The 25,916-nt window shown below is 43.9% G+C and overlaps 1 protein-coding gene across 1 annotated transcript in view; it reads right to left on the reverse strand.

Annotated features, from left to right (window-relative positions):
- The window catches only part of LOC109878462 (amphoterin-induced protein 3), a 51,462-nt gene extending 25,953 nt beyond the window's left edge, over positions 1 to 25,509 (reverse strand). The window contains exon 1 of the mRNA XM_020470685.2: positions 21,610 to 25,509. Within this exon, the coding sequence (XP_020326274.2) occupies positions 21,610 to 23,391 (1,782 nt within the window). The 5' untranslated portion in view covers positions 23,392 to 25,509. The remainder of the gene's footprint in view (positions 1 to 21,609) is intronic.
- Positions 25,510 to 25,916: the final 407 nt, after the last annotated feature.

The raw sequence follows: 25,916 nt of genomic DNA on the forward strand, positions 1-25,916 counted from the left end.
GCCTAAGTATAACCTGTAGGCCTAAGTATAACCTGTAGGCCTAAGTATAACCTGTAGGCCTAAGCATAACCTGTAGGCCTAAGTATAACCTGTAGGCCTAAGCATAACCTGTAGGCCTAAGTATAACCTGTAGGCCTAAGTATAACCTGTAGGCCTAAGTATAACCTGTAGGCCTAAGCATAACCTGTAGGCCTAAGTATAACCTGTAGGCCTAAGTATAACCTGTAGGCCTAAGTATAACCTGTAGGCCTAAGTATAACCTGTAGGCCTAAGTATAACCTGTAGGCCTAAGCATAACCTGTAGGCCTAAGTATAACCTGTAGGCCTAAGTATAACCTGTAGGCCTAAGTATAACCTGTAGGCCTAAGCATAACCTGTAGGCCTAAGCATAACCTGTAGGCCTAAGCATAACCTGTAGGCCTAAGTATAACCTGTAGGCCTAAGTATAACCTGTAGGCCTAAGTATAACCTGTAGGCCTAAGTATAACCTGTAGGCCTAAGTATAACCTGTAGGCCTAAGTATAACCTGTAGGCCTAAGCATAACCTGTAGGCCTAAGTATAACCTGTAGGCCTAAGTATAACCTGTAGGCCTAAGTATAACCTGTAGGCCTAAGCATAACCTGTAGGCCTAAGTATAACCTGTAGGCCTAAGCATAACCTGTAGGCCTAAGTATAACCTGTAGGCCTAAGCATAACCTGTAGGCCTAAGTATAACCTGTAGGCCTAAGCATAACCTGTAGGCCTAAGTATAACCTGTAGGCCTAAGTATAACCTGTAGGCCTAAGTATAACCTGTAGGCCTAAGTATAACCTGTAGGCCTAAGTATAACCTGTAGGCCTAAGTATAACCTGTAGGCCTAAGTATAACCAAAATACAGCTTAGAATTTTCCTTTGATGGCTGTTGGGGGCACTGTTTAATCTCTGCAATGCGATACCCCAAAAAATGGGCTACATGTTTTCATTTGAAGTGTGATATCAAGCTCACAGTTAGCATAAATAATCCATAAACACAGATCAGAAGGAAGCCCTCAGTAGTGAGAGGAGGGAAGCCCTCAGTAGTGAAAGGAGGGAAGCCCTCAGGAGAGAGAAAGGTTGAGGGTGTCACCTTCTAGGTCAGGGTGTGTGTGTGTGTGTGTGTGTGTGTGTGTGTGTGTGTGTCAGCCACAGAGAAAGGAGCATTTCATGTTTTGGTGGTGTAAATGTACCTGATTTCTAACTGAAATCTTTAAATCTTTAAATGTAAACACTTTTGCTCTCAGATAAATCACACACTCACACACACACACACACCAGGGTTTCCATTAGGGAAATGTAACATTTGACAGTCAGCATTTTAATTTACTAGACATCTGACAAATGTACCAGACCCATATGCATTGGGCGGTTAACCTGATTAGGGCATCCACCCACAGTCCTCAGAATGACTAATCATATTTAGAATATGGTCATTCGTATTAACAGAACATGGATGTCGAGAAGGCAACAATGTGTGGCTCTTAATCTTAAGTCGACCCCCTACTTATTCGAACATTCTGTTAAAAATCGCGCAACATTTCGGCGTCCCGCTACTCATGCCAGGAATATAGTATATGCATATGATTAGTATGTGTGGATAGAAAACACTCTGACGTTTCTAAAACTGGTTAAATCACGGCTGTGACTATAACAGAGCGTGTGTTTCATCGAAAAGCGCAAGAAAATCTGGTCACTGAAAAATGAAAAAAGTATCAATGCGCCACTTGCATGTATTGTTGAATGGAAACTAAATTAAATGGGGCCGAGATTGCAATTCCTACAGCTTCCACACGATGTCGCCAGTCTCGTCATTTTTCAGTACCTTTGTTTCTTGGTCAAACCTAGTAGAGAGAATACTTTCCATCCGGTCTCCGACAGAAAGTTTTGGAAGAGAGATTTTGGAAAATGATTTGAAATCGTGGAGCTATTGAATACACATCGCCCCGTGAGCAATTTGATAGATTATTAACGTTTACTGATACCTAAAGTTGGATTACAAAAGTATTTCGAAGTGTTTTGTGAAAGTTTATCGTCGACTGTTTTAATTTTTAAAAATGACGTAGCGTTTTCAAACAGTGTTTTTTTCTGAATCACACAGTTTCCATAGATGGCTATTTTGGGTATATATGGACCGATTTAATCGAAAAAAAGACCCAATAGTGATGTTTATGGGACATATAGGAGTGCCAACAAAGAAGCTCGTCAAAGGTAATGAAAGTTTTATATTTTATTTCTGCTATTTGTGTAGCGCCGGCTACGCTAATTCTTTTGTTTACGTCGCATTCAGGTATTTCGGGGTGTTGCATGCTATCAGATAATAGCTTCTCATGCTTTCGCCGAAAAGCATTTTAATAATCTGACTTGTTGGCTAGATTCACAACGAGTGTAGCTTTAATTCACTACCCTGCATGTGTGTTTTAATGAACGTTTGAGTTTTAACGAGTGCTATTAGCATTTGGCGTAGCGCATTTGCATTTGCTGATGGCTAGATGAGACGATTGCGTCTCGGGTCGACGTAAGAGGTTAAATAAATTCTGATGTGTAATTTGAACATGTTACTTTTTCCTCAGCCAACAAGACGAGTAACGGACAGCAAAAATCACTAGTCCATGTCAATCTACTACAGTAGAACATTTTTATGCTACCTATGCTATTGGTCAGCTTGTGGATATAGACGAGCCTCCTTATGCCGCATTTGTGGCAGATGGTGGCAGATTGTGGTAAATTGCGTAATTATGTCATTGCACCACAAGGGGGAGTTAGAGCGTTAATCTATCTTTTCATAAATTAATGAAGGTGTGAATGTTTTAGTCCATGAGTCCCTCTTCTATGTAACTAGAGTCCTGAATCAGGCAAAACAAATTTGCTGGCGGGTGGTCCTGGAGTTGAGAAAACTTGTAAATACAATGGCACAATTACACTTGACATGTGGACTGATGATTTTCAAAAAACAGGGACGGTGCGCCTTTGTTTTCTCTCCCTGTAAAAACAGAACGAAATCATTCTAAATAACAAACTGTCTTTATGTACCACAGTGTGAGAGTGATAGTCCCTCTATATAAAGTGAGTTTCTGAAACTCTCTACTTTGCTGATGTGAAGAAGAAACTGAATGAAAGAGAGTCCAGCGAGGAGAGGGAGTGGAAAAAGGTTGCCCATATTTTGAAGACCTGAGCTACTTCATTTATTTATGAAATGTACATTCACACCGCCATTAATTTACAAACGGATAGTCTAATACCTCGGCTAGGTGTGAAAAATCCCCCAATTTGTGCCACAGTTTAGGCTACCGATAGATGCTGATGTCAGTCAAAATGTTGAATCAAATCAAATCCAACTTTATTGGGGGATTTTTCCATACACATGGTTAGCAGATGTTATTGTGAGTGTAGCAAAATGCTTGTGAAATGCTTCAGAGTTGAGTCCCATTGTAAAGCCTAAAGGACAAAACGGGGATTCATTTACAATGTATTCGAGGCTTAAAAAAGTAAAAAGTCTAACGTTTTACATTTCTAACTGAAAAGACTTGACGAAAAATGCAACAACCCCTACAAATATACTAATTTATTATAATCCAAATAGTAATTGCTAAAGACAATCAGAAAGAATGTGTATTTTTTGCAGCATAAATCTATAATTGTCTGCGTAAAGCTGACTGACTCACTTGTGGCTTTGGATCAAAATAAATAAGTACCCACATTTGGTTTTTAATGAAGAAATGTTTTGACCAAGTTAATCTGCTTATGTTGTGTGTCTGGTAAATTATTTGTGAAATGGTGGTTTACAATGAAGAATTTAAACTAAATAAATAATGAATAATAAATAATCAGAATACGTGTTGCAAGCTTTTTTTTGTTGTACGATTTTATATTTTTAGACATTAAAAACATACACTGTTAAGTTCCCCAGTTTCTGTGTTGTTGTGGGTTTGTATGTGTATTTCAGGAAATGGAATTCTGGATTCTTCAAACAGCTGATTGGTCGGCCCCATCTGATTGGAGCTCTGAACCCTCCCACTCGTCAGGGGGAAACAACCGTCTTCAATCACCAACTCCTTCTCCAGCTGGATAAAAACCAGTGGTCCTTTGTCAGGAGAGAGAATGTTTCTTTAATGTCCTGTGTTGGTTGTCCGTTAACATTTTGTTGGAAGTATTTTGTAGCCGCTACTTCTGAGGTATGTGTATGACAATAGGACTCAATGCTTTTGATTATTGAAATGGTTCACTCTAAATTAGTAATTATTCTGTTTCATTTGTTCCCAGGGGGGAAGGCACCGTGGGAGTGCTTAGGCAAGAGTCCTGTGGGCATACATATACCCGTAGAATGTACTCTGTCTATGCACACTGGGTAAAACCTGGGGGACCACCCCCTGTATTTTGGTTAACACGCCGGGAGATGCTAAAAGATTAGGTAAGAAGTTGGTAGTTAAGGTAGGAGATGGGACTCTTGAACTTTTACTTTCTTTGCCTTGGTTCTGTCCAGCCCCATTTCCCCACAATACCGTGTTCCCGCATCACTCTCCGCCACACCCCCATCTCCAGCGCCAGCATCACTCTCCGCCACACCCCCATCTCCAGCGCCCGCATCACTCTCCGCCACACCCCCATCTCCAGCGCCCGCATCACTCTCCGCCACACCCCCATCTCCAGCGGCCGCATCACTCTCCACCACATGGCCTCAAACTCAAAAAAAATATTTCTCCCTGTCGCCCCCACACTCTTTCAATATTTTGAAAATAAAGTATTTAAAGGTGGACTTTGGTTGATTTTTAAAAAATACTTCTGTCAGCCAAATTTCTAACTCCACCTATAACTTTTCGGCTTTTTAACATTCCCAGAAGGCATGGATTATTATAATCTAATGACAAATGAATCTAGTAGTTTAATTTACTGCCTAAGACCTATGGGTTTAATCTTCTGAATGAATGATTCTATTGAAGATAGAAGCTGCCTTTTTAATGAGTTCCGAGAGCCGATCCCAACAAAACAATATAAATGTATTTAGCCTAATTGTTTTGATGACTACAGACGGTAGCCTATTATTCCTCTTTCCCTTTCTGCGTTAAGGAATTAGTCTGCATGTCTATTCAACATTTGGATAAAAAAAGAAACCACAACATGAATTCAAAAAAAAAATTCCACAATGCGGGCACTTTGACAACTCAAATCGCTTTAAAGAACCTTCTAATATTAGACAAACAAATACATACATTAAAACAATAACTTCAAAAACAGTCTTCAAATTGATGTGCAGGAAAGATCATGCACCCTTCCTGGTCGTAACCTGGCAGCTGGCTTCTCTCTGAAACTACACATCGTTATGTCGCTCTGCTATTCCGAGAGTGTGTAACCAAAGAGCGATACCATAAGCGGAAACACAATACCAACTGGGACGGATCCCGAGGCCTCTGGGTGTTCATCATGAATACTGTGTCTCTTACCAGTGAACCTCTGGGTGTTCATCATGAATACTGTGTCTCTTACCAGTGAACCGCTGGGTGTTCATCATGAATACTGTGTCTCTTACCAGTGAACCGCTGGGTGTTCATCATGAATACTGTGTCTCTTACCAGTGAACCTCTGGGTGTTCATCATGAATACTGTGTCTCTTACCAGTGAACCGCTGGGTGTTCATCATGAATACTGTGTCTCTTACCAGTAAACCTCTGGGTGTTCATCATTAATACTGTGTCTCTTACCAGTGAACCTCTGGGTGTTCATCATTAATACTGTGTCTCTTACCAGTGAACCTCTGGGTGTTCATCATTAATACTGTGTCTCTTACCAGTGAACCTCTGGGTGTTCATCATTAATACTGTGTCTCTTACCAGTGAACCTCCGGGTGTTCATCATTAATACTGTGTCTCTTACCAGTGAACCTCTGGGTGTTCATCATGAATACTGTGTCTCTTACCAGTGAACCTCTGGGTGTTCATCATGAATACTGTGTCTCTTACCAGTGAACCTCTGGGTGTTCATCATGAATACTGTGTCTCTTACCAGTGAACCGCTGGGTGTTCATCATGAATACTGTGTCTCTTACCAGTGAACCGCTGGGTGTTCATCATGAATACTGTGTCTCTTACCAGTGAACCTCCGGGTGTTCATCATGAATACTGTTTCTCTTACCAGTGAACCTCTGGGTGTTCATCATGAATACTGTGTCTCAGAAGTTTCAGTCCATGAGTGATGCAACCCGAAAAAACATTAAAAACAGAGTGAATGAGTACTTGAGTTCACTGATAAAGTCTGGACATGGCCTGCTCTCCCTTATGTAAGGAATTAGGCACTTTACTATGTTTACTATATAGACTACAGTAAACATCTCATTGTCCTGAAGGTTTTTGTCAGACTGCACCGTAGCCTAATACACATATACATTTTTAAACAGTATATATTTTTTATCGAATACAGTAATATATTTGTACAACTGTAGATGATGTGTTTTGATTTTTAGAATACAGTTCTCGGTTTACTGTAGTGATGGACAGCTGGAGGCATTTTGAAAACATGTTTACAAACACTTGTTTATGACAAGTTTAGTTATGTTGTGAACTCTGCAAACAACGTTTCCACTCTGAGAAAGAGAATGGTAAATGACTGTAATTAATACATTCATTCAATACATTGGAATACAAAAGAAGCCATGCTCCATGATGGGCTATTAGCAGAATAATATACTTTCGCCAAGTAGGAGATCAAGGAGGAGTCCAAGGAGGAGATTAAGAAGGAGTCCAAGAAGGAGTCCAAGAAGGAAATCATGTAGAACGATCAAGGAGGAATCAAAGAAGGAGTCCAAGAAGGAGATCATGTAGAAGTTCAAGGAGGAGTCCAAGAAGGAGATCAAGAAAGAGATCAAGGAGGAGATCAAGGAGGAGTCCGAGAAGGAGTCCAAGAAGGAGATCAAGGAAGAGTCCAAGAAGGAGACCAAGTAGGAAAACAAGTAGTAGATCAAAGGAGGAGGTCAAGAAGGAGACCATGGAGGAGTCCAAGAAGGAGATCAAGTAGGAGATCAAGGAGGAGTCCAAAAAGGATACTATGAAGGAGTCCGAGGAGGATTTTTTATTTTTTTTATTTAACCAGGTAGGCTAATTGAGAACAAGTTCTCATTTGCAACTGCGACCTGGCCAAGATAAAGCGGAACAATTCGACACATACAACACATGGAATAAACAAAACATACAGTCAATAATACAGTAGAACAAAAGAAAACAAAAGTCTATATACAGTGAGTGCAAATGAGGTAAGTTAAGGAAATAAATAGGCCATGGTGGCGAAGTAATTACAATATAGCAATTAAACACTGGAATGGTAGATAGGCAGAAGATGAATGTGCAGGTGGGGTGCAAAGGAGCAAAATAAATACATAAATACCAGTATGGGGATGAGGTAGGTAGATAGATGGGCTGTTTACAGATAGGCTAAGTACAGGTGCAGTGATCTGTAAAATGCTCTGACAGCTGGTGCTTAAAGCTAGTGAGGGAGATGTGAGTCTCCAGCCAGTGGGTTTGGCGACGAGTATGAAGCGAGGGCCAACCAACGAGAGCATACAGGTCGCAATGGTGGGTAGTGTATGGGGCTTTGGTGACAAAACGGATGGCACTGTGATAGACTGCATCCAGTTTGTTGAGTAGAGTGTTGGAGGCTATTTTATAGATGACATCACCGAGGTCGAGGATCGGTAGGATGGTCAGTTTTACGAGGGTGTGTTTGGCAGCATGAGTGAAGGATGCTTTGTTGCGATATAGGAAGCCGATTCTAGATTTAATTTTGGATTGGAGATGCTTAATGTGTGTCTGGAAGGAGAGTTTACAGTCTAACCAGACACCCAGGTATTTGTAGTTGTCCACGTATTCTAAGTCAGAGCCGTCCAGAGTAGTGATGCTGGACGGGCGAGCAGGTGCGGGCAGCGATCGATTGAAAAGCATGCATTTAGTTTTACTTGCGTTTAAGAGCAGTTGGAGGCCACGGAAGGAGAGTTGTATGGCATTGAAGCTCGTCTGGAGGTTAGTTAACACAGTGTCCAAGGAGGCGCCAGAAGTATACAGAATGGTGTCGTCTGCGTAGAGGTGGATCAGAGAATCACCAGCAGCAAGAGAAACATCATTGATGTATACAGAAAAGAGAGTCGGTCTGAGAATTGAACCCTGTGGCACACCCATAGAGACTGTCAGAGGTCCAGACAACAGGCCCTCTGATTTGACACACTGAAGCCTATCAGAGAAGTAGTTGGTGAACCAGGCGAGGCAGTATTTTGAGAAACCAAGGCTGTTGAGTCTGCCAATAAGAATGTGGTGATTGACATAGTCGAAAGCCTTGGCCAGGTCGATAAATACAGCTGCACAGTAATGTCTCTTATCGATGGCGGTTATGATGTCGTTTAGAACTTTGAGCGTGGCTGAGGTGCACCCTTGACCAGCTCTGAAACCAGATTGCATAGCGGAGACGGTATGGTGGGATTCGAAATGGTCAGTAATCTGTTTGTTAACTTGGCTTTCGAAGACCTTAGAAAGACAGGGTTGGATAGATATAGGTCTGTAGCAGTTTGGGTCTAGAGTGTCACACTCTTTGAAGAGTGGGATGACCGCGGCAGCTTTCCAATCTTTGGGAATCTAAGACGATACGAAAGAGAGGTTGAACAGGCTAGTAATAGGGGTTGCAACAATTTTGGCAGATAATTTTAGAAAGAGAGGGTCCAGATTGTCTAGCCCAGCTGATTTGTAGGGGTCCAGATTTTTCAGCTCTTTCAGAATGTCGGCTATCTGGATTTGGGTAAAGGAGAAATGGTGGGGCCTTTGGCGGGTTGCTGTGGAGGGTGCCGGGCAGTTGACCGGGGTAGGGGTAGCGATGTGGAAAGCATGGCCAGCCGTAGAGAAATGCTTATTGAAATTCTCAATTATAGCAGATTTATCAGTGGTGACAATGTTTCCTAGCCAGTGGGCAGCTGGGAGGAGGTGCTCTTATTCTCCATGGACTTTACAGTGTCCCAGAAATTTTTTGAGTTAGTACTACAGGATGCAAATTTCTACTGGATGCAAAGTCCAAGGAGAAGATCAAGAAGGAGATCAAGGAGGAGTCCAAGAAGGAGTCCAAGAAGGAGACCATGAAGGAGTCTGAGGAGTCCAAGGAGGAGTCCAAGAAGGATATCAAGTAGGAGTCCAAGAAGGAGATCAAGTAGGAATCCAAGAAGGAGTCCAAGGAGGAAATCAAGAAGGAGATCGAGGAGGAGATCGAGGAGTCCGAGGAGGAGTCCAAGAAGGAGATCAAAGGAGGAGACCATGAAGGAGACGGCGGAGATCAAGGAGGAGTCCAAGGAGGAGTCTAAGAAAGATATCAAGTAGGAGTGCAAGTACGAGAACAAAGGAGGAGTCCAAGAAGGAGACCAAGGAGGAGTCCAAGAAGGAGACCAAGTAGGAGACCAAGAAATATTAAAATATTAAAATATATACAGTGCCTTGCGAAAGTATTCGGCCCCCTTGAACCTTGCGACCTTTTGCCACATTTCAGGCTTCAAACATAAAGATATAAAACTGTATTTTTTTGTGAAGAATCAACAACAAAGTGGGACACAATCATGAAGTGTAACGACATTTATTGGATATTTCAAACTTTTTTAACAAATCAAAAACTGAAAAATTGGGCGTGCAAAATTATTCAGCCCCCTTAAGTTAATACTTTGTAGCGCCACCTTTTGCTGCGATTACAGCTGTAAGTCGCTTGGGGTATGTCTCTATCAGTTTTGCACATCGAGAGACTGAAATTTTTTCCCATTCCTCCTTGCAAAACAGCTCGAGCTCAGTGAGGTTGGATGGAGAGCATTTGTGAACAGCAGTTTTCTGTTCTTTCCACAGATTCTCGATTGGATTCAGGTCTGGACTTTGACTTGGCCATTCTAACACCTGGATATGTTTATTTTTGAAACATTCCATTGTAGATTTTGCTTTATGTTTTGGATCATTGTCTTGTTGGAAGACAAATCTCCGTCCCAGTCTCAGGTCTTTTGCAGACTCCATCAGGTTTTCTCCCAGAATGGTCCTGTATTTGGCTCCATCCATCTTCCCATCATTTTTAACCATCTTCCCTGTCCCTGCTGAAGAAAAGCAGGCCCAAACCATGATGCTGCCACCACCATGTTTGACAGTGGGGATGGTGTGTTCAGGGTGATGAGCTGTGTTGCTTTTACGCCAAACATAACGTTTTGCATTGTTGCCAAAAAGTTCAATTTTGGTTTCATCTGACCAGAGCACCTTCTTCCACATGTTTGGTGTGTCTCCCAGGTGGCTTGTGGCAAAATTTAAACGGCACTTTTTATGGATATCTTTAAGAAATGGCTTTCTTCTTGCCACTCTTCTATAAAGGCCAGATTTGTGCAATATACAACTGATTGTTGTCCTATGGACATAGTCTCCCACCTCAGCTGTAGATCTCTGCAGTTCATCCAGAGTGATCATGGGCCTCTTGGCTGCATCTCTGATCAGTCTTCTCCTTGTATGAGCTGAAAGTTTAGAGGGACGGCCAGGTCTTGGTAGATGTGCAGTGGTCTGATACTCCTTCCATTTCAATATTATCGCTTGCACAGTGCTCCTTGGGATGTTTAAAGCTTGGGAAATCTTTTGTATCCAAATCCGGCATTAAACTTCTTCACAACAGTATCTCGGACCTGCCTGGTGTGTTCCTTGTTCTTCATGATGCTCTCTGCGCTTTTAACGGACCTCTGAGACTATCACAGTGCAGGTGCATTTATACGGAGACTTGATTACACACAGGTGGATTGTATTTATCATCATTAGTAATTTAGGTCAACATTGGATCATTCAGAGATCCTCACTGAACTTCTGGAGAGAGTTTGCTGCACTGAAAGTAAAGGGGCTGAATAATTTTGCACGCCCAATTTTTCAGTTTTTGATTTGTTAAAAAAGTTTGAAATATCCAATAAATGTCGTTCCACTTCATGATTGTGTCCCACTTGTTGTTGATTCTTCACAAAAAAATACAGTTTCTATCTTTATGTTTGAAGCCTGAAATGTGGCAAAAGGTCGCAAAGTTCAAGGGGGCCGAATACTTTCGCAAGGCACTGTATATATATGTTAGATAATATTAAAAACAGTCAAATACATTTGTAAATTCAAACGCTTTAGCCGACATGTTGCAGTTTATTCATTGTTTAATTATTATTGTGATAATTGCGTTGTTTAATCTATAACCTGTTAGTTCATATGCCTTGGCACTGTGATATAGAGGCCTAAAGGCTGAGACAATAAGAAGACACAGTGGCAGAATAAATTCAACCACACCTTTTGTTTTATCACAAAACTGGATAGCAACTGGATAGCAACCTCTGTCCAGTGAAGTCCACAAATCATATTGAATGTACAGTAACCTACAGCACGGTCAAGCACGTTATTGTTCCCCCATATCTTCGGACCACTTATCACCACTATTGATTTAGAACCACAGAGAGATAACCGCAAGTCACAAATAAAACAGGAGCTGCCTCCAATGTTCCAGCACTATTTCAACTTCAACATTTCAACATCATCAAATCACCTATATGCATAGTCTAATACAGTGACAACTAAAAGATACCAAAAACAATTTAGTCCAATCAACGTAAGCTGGGTTTGTGCAGAACATGTTGACTCACCCTACTTGTAGAGAAACGCCAATGCCATCCTCCTCTCATGTTGACGAAACAGTCTATCTTCCACTCATGGGCAACGTTAGCTAGTTAACATTAGCCTTCTACATCTAGCTACATATTGAACTTCCATCCTCTCAGACCAGGGACAAAACTGTACTTCAAATCTATGATACTCCCCCACTTAACATACTGCTTGACTAGTTGGGCCCAAGCTTGCTGTACAACATTAAAACCTATTCAGTCTGTCTACAAACAGGCTCTCAAAGTGCTTGATAGGAAGCCCAATAGCCATCATCATTGTCACATCCTTAGAAAGCATGAGCTCTTGAGTTGGGAAAATCTTATGCAATACACCGACGCATGTCTTGTATTCAAGATCCTTAATGGCCTGACTCCCCCTCCACTCAATATTTTTGTTAAACAGAAAACCCAGACATATGGCAGCAGATCCACAAGGTCTGCCATGAGAGGTGCCTGTATAGTTCCCCTAAGGAAAAGCACCTTTAGTAAATCTGCATTCTCTGTGAGAGCTTCCCATGTCTGGAATACACTGCCATCAGACACACATAACTGCACCACATATCACACTTTCACAAAATGCTTGAAGACATGGCTAAAGGTCAATCAGATTTGTGAACATGGTCCCTAGCTGTGTGTTGCCACTCTCCATGTTGTCTGTTGTCTGTAGCTTGTGAGGTGTGGAAACACTTTGTTGCTTTTATGAATTTTGTCTTGCTGCTTTTTGTTTTATGCTGCTCTGTCTGTATGCTACGTCTTGCTTGTCCTATGTTGCTCTGTCTGTATGCTATGTCTTGCTTGTCCTATGTTGCTATGTCTTGCTTGTTCTATGTTGCTATTGTCTATATTGTAATTGTTTTTAATAACCTACCCAGGGACTGCGGTTGAAAATTAGCCGGCTGGCTAAAACTGGCACTTTTACTGAAACGTTGATTAATGTGCACTGTCCCTGTAAAAAAATAAATAAACTCAAACTCAACTCAACAATGTAGGAATTTTATAATCTTGCCATTATAATCATTGACCAGTATGGAGAATTAAGTAAAAACACAAGTCCAAATCCCTATCTCCATCCATGGCTAATTTAGGGAAAGGATGGCTAGCTAGCCACCGGGGAACGACAGCACAACGAGATGCAACAATTCAAGTTTTTCTTGATGTCCACGACGTTGGCTCTCAATGGAATTTGATTGGAGTGACGTCAAATCCAAGCTGGTTTCCCCTTGACACTTTGTTTTGGTGCGCCAGGACCATTCACAGTTGAGCTCGCTCAGTTTAGCTCGACGCTGATTGGCACATTCTTTATTTAATTTTTTTAGTCAAGGGAGGCCCGATGCTCTCTGATAGGCACAAATGCAATATTTAGCAATGGGATTTTTTTCTTCTTCTCCCGGGACAATTGGCCAGCGGCAACTTTACTTATCAGCTTTTCAACAACAACAACAACAAACTGACAAAAGCCGCTAACGGAAACCCTGACACACACATTCTGGGCTAACGCTGAGGATAAGATGGATGTCTATGAATAACATAGCACAGGAAGGAGAGAGGAAATTAAAATGGCAGCCTGGTGGAGATAGAAGTTGATTTATCCTCTGTTGTTCTGCTACGATGGCGTTCATACTTTCTGTCTGTCTACTGGGTCTATTTATCAATGAGAGTAAATATAGGTAGAATGGCTCTATTTACATTGTTATCAATGAGAGTAAATATAGGTATAATGGCTCTATTTACATTGTTATCAATGAGAGTAAATATAGGTAGAATGGGTCTATTTACATTGTTAACAATGAGAGTGGGGAGGAGGAGGTGCAGGGGGCTGGCTGGCTGCTGGGAGGTTGTATTGAGGGATACTGTCTGTGGGGAGGAGGAGGAGGTGCAGGGGGCTGGCTGGCTGCTGGGAGGTTGTAATTAGAGATACTGTCTGTGGGGAGGAGGAGGAGGTGCAGGGGGCTGGCTGGCTGCTGGGAGGTTGTAATTAGAGATACTGTCTGTGGGGAGGAGGAGGAGGTGCAGGGGGCTGGCTGGCTGCTGGGAGGTTGTAATTAGAGATACTGTCTGTGGGGAGGAGGAGGAGGTGCAGGGGGCTGGCTGGCTGCTGGGAGGTTGTAATTAGAGATACTGTCTGTGGGGAGGAGGAGGAGGTGCAGGGGGCTGGCTGGCTGCTGGGAGGTTGTAATTAGAGATACTGTCTGTGGGGAGGAGGAGGAGGTGCAGGGGGCTGGCTGGCTGCTGGGAGGTTGTAATTAGAGATACTGTCTGTGGGGAGGAGGAGGAGGTGCAGGGGGCTGGCTGGCTGCTGGGAGGTTGTAATTAGAGATACTGTCTGTGGGGAGGAGGAGGAGGAGGTCTTTATTTATTTGTTGAACGCTATAGTGATGTATCATTTGTTGATTCCTCAGCAGTTCTGTGTTGACTAACAAACCACTTTATCATTATCATTCTGCCAAGGAAAATAAATAGACCCATTCTACCTATATTTACTCTCATTGATAAATAGAGCCATTCTACCTATATTTACTCTCATTGATAAATAGAGCCATTCTACCTACAGTGCCTTGCGAAAGTATTCGGCCCCCTTGAACTTTGCGACCTTTTGCCACATTTCAGGCTTCAAACATAAAGATATAAAACTGTATTTTTTTGTGAAGAATCAACAACAAGTGGGACACAATCATGAAGTGGAACGACATTTATTGGATATTTCAAACTTTTTTAACAGATCCAAAACTTAAAAATTGGCCGTGCAAAATTATTCAGCCCCTTTACTTTCAGTGCAGCAAACTCTCTCCAGAAGTTCAGTGAGGATCTCTGAATGATCCAATGTTGACCTAAATTACTAATGATGATAAATACAATCCACCTGTGTGTAATCAAGTCTCCGTATAAATGCACCTGCACTGTAATAGTCTCAGAGGTCCGTTAAAAGCGCAGAGAGCATCATGAAGAACAAGGAACACACCAGGCAGGTCCGAGATACTGTTGTGAAGAAGTTTAAAGCCGGATTTGGATACAAAAAGATTTCCCAAGCTTTAAACATCCCAAGGAGCACTGTGCAAGCGATAATATTGAAATGGAAGGAGTATCAGACCACTGCAAATCTACCAAGACCTGGCCGTCCCTCTAAACTTTCAGCTCATACAAGGAGAAGACTGATCAGAGATGCAGCCAAGAGGCCCATGATCACTCTGGATGAACTGCAGAGATCTACAGCTGAGGTGGGAGACTCTGTCGTATATTGCACAAAGCTGGCCTTTATGGAAGAGTGGCAAGAAGAAAGCCATTTCTTAAAGATATCCACAAAAAGTGTCGTTTAAAGTTTGCCACAAGCCACCTGGGAGACACACCAAACATGTGGAAGAAGGTGCTCTGGTCAGATGAAACCAAAATTGAACTTTTTGGCAACAATGCAAAACGTTATGTTTGGCGTAAAAGCAACACAGCGCATCACCCTGAACACACCATCCCCACTGTCAAACATGGTGGTGGCAGCATCATGGTTTGGGCCTGCTTTTCTTCAGCAGGGACAGGGAAGATGGTTAAAATTGATGGGAAGATGGATGGAGCCAAATACAGGACCATTCTGGAAGAAAACCTGATGGAGTCTGTAAAAGACCTGAGACTGGGACGGAGATTTGTCTTCCAACAAGACAATGATCCAAATCATAAAGCAAAATCTACGATGGAATGGTTCAAAAATAAACATATCCAGGTGTTAGAATGGCCAAGTTAAAGTCCAGACCTGAATCCAATTGAGAATCTGTGGAAAGAACAGAAAACTGCTGTTCACAAATGCTCTCCATCCAACCTCACTGAGCTCGAGCTGTTTTGCAAGGAGGAATGGGAAAAAATGTCAGTCTCTCGATGTGCAAAACTGATAGAGACATACCCCAAGCGACTTACAGCTGTAATCGCAGCAAAAGGTGGCGCTACAAAGTATTAACTTAAGGGGGCTGAATAATTTTGCACGCCCAATTTTTCAGTTTTTGATTTGTTAAAAAAGTTCCACTTCATGATTGTGTCCCACTTGTTGTTGATTCTTCACAAACAAATACAGTTTTATATCTTTATGTTTGAAGCCGGAAATGTGGCAAAAGGTCGCAAAGTTCAAGGGGGCCGAATACTTTCGCAAGGCACTGTATATTTACTCTCATTGATAAATAGAGCCATTCTACCTATATTTACTCTCATTGATAACAATATAAATAGAGCCATTCTACCTATATTTACTCTCATTGCTCATTTGCTGTTTAATGTGACGATGTGCCAACGCAGAGTTCCTTTATTCTTGTTTTGCATTTCTAAGTAGCTTATTCCCTTTTACATTTTTTATTCTTTCCTCCTAAGTATTCCCTCTTTTCGTTTAGTTCTCGTTGGTCGTAGATACATTGAGTTAATCAGTTGTGCAATTTCTTAATTTCCTCCAATCACTGTGATGCTAGCCGGAGTATTTCATTTTTCATACCCAATCACGCGGAGCCAGGCAGCCAGTAACACACCATCAGCATCCATCTCTAACACAGCCCTTTACCGTCCAGGCCCTGGCTCTGGCGACATCACACACAATTATATACACTAGTTGGATCAGGAAAACAAGAATGTTTCTTTACGAATAAGAGAGATGTGAAAAATTAAGAGTTAATTGAAAATATCAGTGTTGAAAATGAATCCAGCACAGAATGTATCTACTTAAAGAGGCAATAGAATACACATACATATATATATATACACTCCATCTGGATTCATGGCTGTAGTCTTTATCTTTACCAGGCCAATGAGCTAAAGAGGTTTTCTACTGGAGACCAGAGAATAGGAGATGGAGAGGAGAGAGGGAGAGGAGTGGAAAGAGGGAGGAGACAGAAGAGGACAGAGGGACCGGAGAGGAGAAAGGAGACAGGAGGGAGAGTAGAGGAGACAGAAGAGGACAGAGGGAGAGGAGAGGAGAAAGGAGGGAGAGGAGAGAGGGACAGGAGAGGAGAGAGGGAGAGGAGAGAAGACGGGAGGAAAGGAGAGGGAGAGGAGAGGAGACAGGAGGGAGAGGAGAAGAAAAGGGGAGGAGTCAGGGGAGAGGGGAGAGGGAGAGGAGAAAGGAGACAGGAGGGAGAGGAGAGGAGACAGAAGAGGAAAGAGGGAGAGGAGAGGAGTTAGGAGGGAGGGAGGGGGGGAGAGGGGAGGAAAGGAGAGGAGAGAGAGAGGAGACAGGAGGTAGAGGAGAGAGGGAGAGGAGAAGAGACAGGAGGGAGAGGAGAGAGGGAGAGGGGGGAGACAGGAGGAAAGGAGAGGAGAGAGGGAGGAGACAGGAGGGAGAGGAAAGAGGGAGGAGACAGGGGAGAGGGGAGAGGGAGAGGAGAAGAAAAAGGGAGGAGACAGGAGGGAGAGGAGAGGAGAGAGGGGGGAGACAGGGGGGAGGAAAGGAGAGGGAGAGGAGAGAGGGAGAGGAGAAGAAAAAGGGGGGAGACAGGAGGGAGAGGAGAAAGGGGGGAGACAGGAGGAAAGGAGAGGGAGAGGAGAAGAAAAGGAGAGGAGACAGGAGGGAGAGGAGAGGATAGAGGGAGGAGACAGAAGAGGAAAGAGGGAGAGGAGACAGGAGGGAGAGGAGAGGAGAGGAGAGGAGAGGAGAGGAGAGGAGAGGAGAGGAGAGGAGAGGAGAGGAGAGGAGAGGAGAGGAGAGGAGAGGAGAGGAGAGGAGAGGAGAGGAGAGGAGAGGAAAGAGAGGAGAGGAGAGGCGGGAGAGAAGAGGAAGGAGAGAGGGGAGAGGAAGAAAAATAGAGAGAAGAGGAGACTGAGATGACTGAGGCACTTAGCTCCAAATCTGAAAGGACGGGAGGAGAGTCTCTCTCTCACTCAACACAGCTCAAATGGTCAATAACCAGGTCTCCTCACACACGATCTGTGGCTCAAATTCAAGTCCCGCTGAGACTGTTCAGCCAGCCATGGAACCATCTCACTGGGTTGACAAATGTGGGATCTCGATTGTGCCTCTCTCTTTTAGAAGTAGCAGACAACAATCTACTTTTTAGTGGACCGTGTGTTGTGTTCATGTCTTTACCTCTATTTGTTTGAGAGGAGGCCAGAGCAGTCCAGGCACTACTGTAAAGCATCCAATAATGTGTGGGTTTAGCACATTTGGGGTTAGTAAATGTGGGTATAGTAAATGTGGGTTTAGTAAATGTGGGTTTGGTAAATGTGGGTTTGGTAAATGTGGGTTTAGTAAATGTGGGTTTAGTAAATGTGGGTTTAGTAAATGTTGGTTTAGTAAATGTGGGTTTAGTAAATGTGGGTCTAGCAAATGTGGGTTTAGTAAATGTATGTCTAGTAAATGTGGGTCTTGTAAATGTGGGTTTAGTAAATGTGGGTCTAGTAAATGTGGGTTTAGTAAATGTATGTCTAGTAAATGTGGGTCTAGTAAATGTGGGTTTAGTAAATGTGGTTCTAGTAAATGTATGTCTGGTAAATGTGGGTTTAGTAAATGTGGGTTTAGTAAATGTGGGTTTGGTAAATGTGGGTTTAGTAAATGTGGGTTTAGTAAATGTGGGTTTAGTAAATGTATGTCTGGTAAATGTGGGTTTAGTAAATGCGGGTTTAGTAAATGTGGGTTTAGTAAATGTGGGTTTAGTAAATGTGGGTTTAGTAAATGTGGGTTTGGTAAATGTGGGTTTGGTAAATGTGGGTTTAGTAAATGTGGGTTTAGTAAATGTGGGTTTAGTAAATGTGGGTTTAGTAAATGTGGGTTTAGTAAATGTGGGTTTGGTAAATGTGGGTTTGGTAAATGTGGGTTTAGTAAATGTGGGTTTAGTAAATGTGGGTTTAGTAAATGTGGGTTTAGTAAATGTGGGTTTAGTAAATGTGGGTTTGGTAAATGTGGGTTTGGTAAATGTGGGTTTAGTAAATGTGGGTTTAGTAAATGTGGGTTTAGTAAATGTGGGTTTGGTAAATGTGGGTTTGGTAAATGTGGGTTTAGTAAATGTGGGTTTAGTATATGTGGGTTTAGTAAATGTGGGTTTGGTAAATGTGGGTTTAGTAAATGTGGGTTTAGTAAATGTGGGTTTAGTAAATGCTACACTACTTGTACTTTATTTCCTTCCTGTTCTCACCCAGACACTGAAACACACTGAAACACACACACACACACAGTATGGAGCATCATAACCTCTGCTTCAAGTATGGCGATAACATGAGACAGAAACAGTTAGTTAGGCTATTCTTCCTTCTAGCCAATCCCCAGCACTCCCATCGCCTCTCATTCTTATCCAGAGTAATGTGTGTATATGCACTTAAGTACGTGTGTGTGCGGCATAATTACGTGTGTGTGTGTGTGTGTTGGGTGTCATTGTGTGACAGTATATTGACCTGGGTGGTCATTATCTTGTGTGACAGTATATTGACCTGGGTGGTCATTATCTTGTGTGACAGTATATTGACCTGGGTGGTCATTATCTTGTGTGACAGTATATTGACCTGGGTGGTCATTATCTTGTGTGACAGTATATTGACCTGGGTGGTCATTATCTTGTGTGACAGTATATTGTCCTGGGTGGTCATTATCTTGTGTGGCAGTATATTGACCTGGGTGGTCATTATCTTGTGTGACAGTATATTGACCTGGGTGGTCATTATCTTGTGTGACAGTATATTGACCTGGGTGGTCATTATCTTGTGTGACAGTATATTGACCTGGGTGGTCATTATCTTGTGTGACAGTATATTGACCTGGGTGGTCATTATCTTGTGTGACAGTATATTGACCTGGGTGGTCATTATCTTGTGTGACAGTATATTGACCTGGGTGGTCATTATCTTGTGTGACAGTATATTGACCTGGGTGGTCATTATCTTGTGTGACAGTATATTGACCTGGGTGGTCATTATCTTGTGTGACAGTATATTGACCTGGGTGGTCATTATCTTGTGTGACAGTATATTGACCTGGGTGGTCATTATCTTGTGTGACAGTATATTGACCTGGGTGGTCATTATCTTGTGTGACAGTATATTGACCTGGGTGGTCATTATCTTGTGTGACAGTATATTGACCTGGGTGGTCATTATCTTGTGTGACAGTATATTGACCTGGGTGGTCATTATCTTGTGTGACAGTATATTGACCTGGGTGGTTGTAGGTTATTAAATGATATCAAACTCAACGGTTTATATTTTCCAGTGATGAAGACATGGATGTCTCATGTTATGGTGGGGTATTCAAAATGGGTCAACTTTGAGCACCTCTTATCTCCTGAATATTTTGGCATTCAGGTCCAAAATGTCACTTTAACCACTTGGCAAATATGTATGGGAAGTTTTGTTCAAGTCAGATATGGGTGTGGTCAAAAATGGATTGAAATGTAAATTACCCTGTTATCAGCAGTAGAAATCATACAGTCCGTATCGCATCTCAACAAGACAACCAGCTGACCCGTCTCTGTTTCCGTCTTCGCTAGCATATCATATTATATCTCGTAAAGACTTGAGTATAAACACAAGACAACACACACACTCACCCCTAATCTTTGGCCACAGACACGTTATAATAACAAGGCAGAAGACATTTACCTCTGCGGTCCAAGAAGCTTTATTAACTCATATGAATTTATTAACTGATTGAAAAAGAAAGGATGCGAGAGAGAGAGAGAGAGAGAGAAAGTAGGGAGAGAGAGGAAGTAGGGAGAGAGAGGAAGTAGGGAGGGGGAGAAGGGTGTTGGGGTACGTGGTGATAGAGGAAGTAAATAATTCCAGTTGGAAAAACAACAAGCTGTCTGTTTTGGAAAGTCCTTTTCAATCTAGCGACACATTTACCATAACTTTAGTTAGTTGGCACGTTGTCGCTCAATATTCTGTACTTTTCAGTTGTTGTGTAGCAACCAACATGGCTGAACGTCAATAAGAAACTTGTTCAACAGCAACAATCCCCACTATCTCCTCTCATTGTAATCACAGCAGGTCTGCTGTTCAACCGTTCTGCACACATACTGTGTTTTCTGTTTATACTTTTCTTTGTAAATCGACAGCGAAGGTGTTCAACAGGGTTACAGTGGGGGGTTTCAAATGACATTTTCTCTATCCTACTTTCTTCTATAAAGTGTAGCCTTTATCGATCTGATTCTGAGAATAATCTGACTTGCTATAAAAAATAAATAAAAATCAAGATGTACAATTATGGCTGATTGATTTTATGTTTCTAGACAAAGCATCCATAACAGTAGATATGCTTCATTAAAGGGTACAAGCCGTGCTAAGAGGGACAGCTCTATCCTGTTTTGTTTTGTTATAGATATTCCCTCTTCCCTTTGGGTTACAAAATGCAGGTAACATTCCATGAATTCCCTGATTTTTTTTCCCAGAAATCCTGGTTGGAGAATTCCCTGATTTCCTGCGTGTTCCCCCTCGTAATTCCAGGAATCTTCAAATCTGGATTTCTGAAAAACCACGGCACTTTGGGAAAGACACCCTAAACTAGTGTCTCTGTTTCTCACTCAGTATGCAGGCTCCATGCAGCTTTACTCCTCTGAAAAGGCAGTCCAGTCAAACCTGTCTGGGCCAGTTGAGTTTATGCTGGGTTTTCATTTCTCTGCTCTCTTTCGCTGTCTTGCTTTCTGTCTCCCTGCCTCTCTTCCTGTCTCTATTTCTGTCTCTCTGCCTTTCTCCCTACTCCCTCTCTTTATCTCTGCTGCCTTACCGCTACAATGAGAGGCAGTGTCTAACTCCCTGCCTGGTGGGTAGCCAAACAAACCTTCTCTGGGAGTGGGGTGGAGTAGAGGAGGAAGGTGTTGGGTGGAGGGAAGGTACAGTAGAAGATGACTGTCTGTCTGGTGTTATGGCACAATGGGTGAGTCAGAAGACTGAGGTGATGGGGTGCCTCAAAACTAAAAACCGCCCTTAGCCAGCCGTGCTACACCTCTTTGATGGGCTCCAGAAACACCACATGCTTGTTGTTACTGACCTTGCGGCCTGGGCCCTCTGTGGTGCTGGGTGGGGGGGAGGTCAGGATCGAGGACTGGTCGTTGGCGGGGCTGGGGGTACCCGGCGGCAGGGGGTGCTTGCAGCACCAGCAGCGGCAGGGGGTCAGGTAGAGGTACATGAGGACCAGGACGAGGGTTGTCACGCACCCTATGAGGGTCGTAAACCCCGTGTTGAAGGGCTCGGCCTCGTCGTGCCGCATCAACACCGTCACGTTGACCTCCCATGACTCGTTCTTCTTGACTGCGTCGAAGACCTTGCACCAGTACACTCCGGAGTCCTCAGCCTGCGCTGATACGATCTCCAGGCTGCCGTTGGCGTGCATGCGGAGAGTGCCGTTGTTCTCCGGCGGAGCACCGGCTCCATGGTGAGGTGACACCCACAGGTAGGTCAGGTGCTGTCCTCTGAGCGTGGTGTGACAGTCCAGAACCACGCCATCTCCTTCGTACACCAGCAGGCTGCCCTCAGGCTCCTTGACAGCTCCAGCCACCGCCGAACTGCAGTTTAAGTTCAGTTCAAAGAAGCGTCTGTGCTGGAAAAACTTAACGGAGGCCTTGCGTTCCCCGTACACCAGGCAGGTGTATTCCTCACGAAAATCCCTGACGGAGGTGAATCCCTTCTGTTCCCAGCGCCGGAACATATTGTACATTTCGCACTCGCAGATCAGGGTGTTGTTGTGGAGGAAGAGTCCGCTCTGCAAGGCCGCCGGCAGGGTCTCGATGTCCACCAGGGGCAGTTTGGACATGCTGTTGGAGGACAGGTCCATGGTGGCCAGGAAGGGGTGGCTGTCCTCCTGGATGGAGAAGAATGGGAAGTCCGTGAGGTGGTTGTGGCTGACGTAGGCCTTGCGTAGGTTGCCGAGCGCCGCAAGGGCCTTGCTCTCCACCCGAACGATGCGGTTGTTGAAGAGCAGCAGCTCCTCCAATCCTGTCAGCTCCAGAAAGTAGTGCACCTCCACTTTGTCTAGCTGATTGGACGACAGGTCCAGTTGCCGTAGCGATCTGCTGTTCCGGAAGGTTCCGGCCTCGAGGCATTTCAGCCGGTTGTGAGCCAGGCGGAGGGACTCCAGACGGGGCAGCGCGGCAAAGCTTCCCTCCTTCAACTCAGTCAGGTGGTTGTGGTTGAGGTCTAGGGTGGTGATGTACGCATGCAGCTCAGAGGGTAGCGCCTTCAGACCCTGGTCGGCGCAGCTGAGGATGTTGGAGCAACACAGGCATCCCTTGGGACAGCTGCTGACCTCAGCCTCACTAGCCCCGACCTCAGCTCCATCCTCGGCCTCACTAGTCCCGACCCCAGCCAAACAAGCTCCGAAACTGGCCTCAGCCCCAGGTCCGGCCTCAGCCCCAGGTCCGGCCTCAACCCCGACCTCTGTCACAGTCTCAGACCCAACCCCAGCCCTGACCTCAGCCTTAGCCCTGACCCAAGCACCGACCCCAGAATCAGCCCCGACCTCAGTCCCGACCCCAGCTTCAGTCACAGCCTCAGCCCCAACCCCAGCCTCAGCCCTGACCTTAGACTTAGCCCTGACCCCAGCCTCAGTAACAGCCACCTTGGCCTCAGCCCCAACTCCAGCATCAACCCAGACCCCAACCCCAACCCCGGCCTCTGCTCCGACCCCAGCATCAGCCCCTATCTCGGCCTCAGCCCAGACCTCATCCTCAGCCCAGACCTCAGCCTCAGTTACCTGCTGTTGCAGCAGCAACACTAGGAGGAGAGGGTTCAACACCAGCACCAGAGGGGCAGCTACACCCTGAGACCAGAACATGGCGCCGATGGGACGGGAGAGTGGCCAGAGTGTCACCAGGCGTGGAATCTGTACGTCCGTCCGTGGGGCTTGGTTTAGTGCACGGTCTCTGTTTTGGTGAGAGTAAAGTCTCTCTATGTCTCAATAGGAGTTTGGTTAGTGCTTTCTCTCTCTCTCTGTCTCTCTCTGTCTTCTTCTCTGTTTCCAAATTGGAGTGGAGTTGGGAGTTGCTGTACTGTTTCTGTCTCAACAGGAGCTTGGATTGGTTGGGGAATATAGCAGCTACAGCCGTAGATTGACAACTGCCAGAACGGCCTGCATTTCCACTTGGCCGGAAAAACAGAGAGGAGAAAACAACTAGTTCAATAACCCCAAAGGTCATTCAGTCCCTGCCCTGGTTGGGTTTGATCCCTGACGAAAAGCCCATGATCATTATTTGGCTCTGGGGATGTACTGTACATCTGCATCACAGCTCAGTGATAGCTGAAAGTGGATTAGGGTTAATGTACCACTGCATCACAGCTCAGTGATAGCTGAAAGTGGATTAGGGTTAATGTACTTCTGCATCACAGCTCAGTGATAGCTGAAAGTCGATTAGGGTTAATGTACCTCTGCATCACAGGTCAGTGATAGCTGAAAGTCGATTAGGGTTAATGTACCTCTGCATCACAGGTCAGTGATAGCTGAAAGTGGATTAGGGTTCATGTACTTCTGCATCACAGCTCAGTGATAGCTGAAAGTGGATTAAGTTTATACTCCTCACCTACTCAAAGTCCATAAATATCATGTCAGTGTCTCATTAAATCCACTCCTGGAACTGTTGCTGTGGCAGTACTCATCAGACACCCTGTTTAAACGGTACGCTGGTCTGACGACTTCCTCTCTCTTCAGAGCTATAATAAAAACACGTGGAAAGTCTGCTAGAGTCCTACTGGAGTCTCTTAATGGTCCTCGGTAATTATAGACAAGCAATTCCGTTGTAGTTATTTCTCCGTTTAGAAGAAGACTACTTTATTGTCCATTTATTATCTTTACGGACCACGGAAATGGACAGTTGTAGTTCTCTTGTGAGCTGAAGAAATCAGCTTTAAAGAGTCAACTTATTGTCCGATACAGTTCATCTTAGTTTTTTTTTCTTTTCTGAAAAATGTAACACCTGTTTTGATGTCACCACCATGTCTGGGGAAGCCGTAGTCCACTGCTGTCTCCTCTCCTTTTTCTTTACGTTATAATCTAATGTCCTTTTATCCAGTCAGACGAGTCACTAACCCAGCTGTCTGCGACTGATAGTACGGGCACAGAGAGAACGAGGGATGGGTTTGGAAAAAAAAAAGTCAGCATTCTGTCCAGCCTACTTAACACATTCATATAGCCAGCTGCACAGACAGGCAGTTCAGGTTTCACTCATCTCTCTTGGTCAATACAAAACAATCTTCTCTCTCCTTGAGCTGACGGATGAATTATCGAAACGAAGCCCAATATTATTTATAGAAACATCCTCCTCGGGAGCCCAGTATCCGGCAGGTAACCTCCAACCAAAACCTCCAGAATCTTCCGTCCTCCCGTCTTCTCCTCTGATCACACAGGGAGGAGTCTTTAGAAAATATAAGCCGCACACTCTGTGGGAATAAACTTAATTAATAATCGAGTCCATCGTCAGGGTTTCATCTGAGACACCGGTGTCCAAAAGAAAAGTTGTAAAACTAGTTGAGTATTTTCCTCTGCTCAGGTTGTCTGTAGTATGCTACAGTTTAGGATGATGATATGCTGTAGTATCCAGTGAAACATCTATGATAGGACAGGTTGCTGTAGTAGCCAGTGAGAAGAGTGTGATGGAGGGTTGTGACTTCGTCTCTGTGTGGCTGCTCTGCGTTGTGTCGTGTGTGGAGCTTCTTCTGGTCCTATCCCACCGCTACACTACGCATCTGACTCTCTCTCTCTAGCTCTCTTGCGCTGTCTCTCTTGCCGTCTTTCACTCTCTCTCTCTCTCTCTTTCACTATCTCTCGCTCTCTCATTTAATCCTCCCTGCGTTTGAGTCTGTCCCTACCGCTTTCCACCCCATTCACTGTGAAGTTTGACTGCTCTCTCCCTCAGTCTCATATGGCGCCTCCTTCCCTATCACCCGCTCACTCTCTCTCGCGCGCTTTCGCTGATCTGTCTCTCTCTCTCACTATCTCTCTTGCTCTTTCTCTCACTCTCTCTTTCTCTCCCTCTTTCTCCCTCTCTCAATTAAATTCAAAGGGCTTTATTGGCATGGGAAACATATGTTTACATTGCCAAAGCAAGTGAAATATATAATAAACAAAAGTGAAATAAACAATCAGAAATGAACAGTAAACACTGCACTGACAGAAGTTCCAAGGTAATAGAGACATTTCAAATGTTATATTATGGACATGTACAGTGTTGTAACAATGTGCAAATATTAACAAATAAATTAACATAGATATGGGTTGTATTTACAATGGTGTTTGTTCTTCACTGGTTGCTCTTTTCTTGTGGCAGCAGGTCACAAATCGTGCTGCTGTGATGTCACACTGTGGTA

This window comes from Oncorhynchus kisutch, linkage group LG1, assembly GCF_002021735.2.
Source record: "Oncorhynchus kisutch isolate 150728-3 linkage group LG1, Okis_V2, whole genome shotgun sequence".
NCBI classification, from domain to species: domain Eukaryota; kingdom Metazoa; phylum Chordata; class Actinopteri; order Salmoniformes; family Salmonidae; genus Oncorhynchus; species Oncorhynchus kisutch.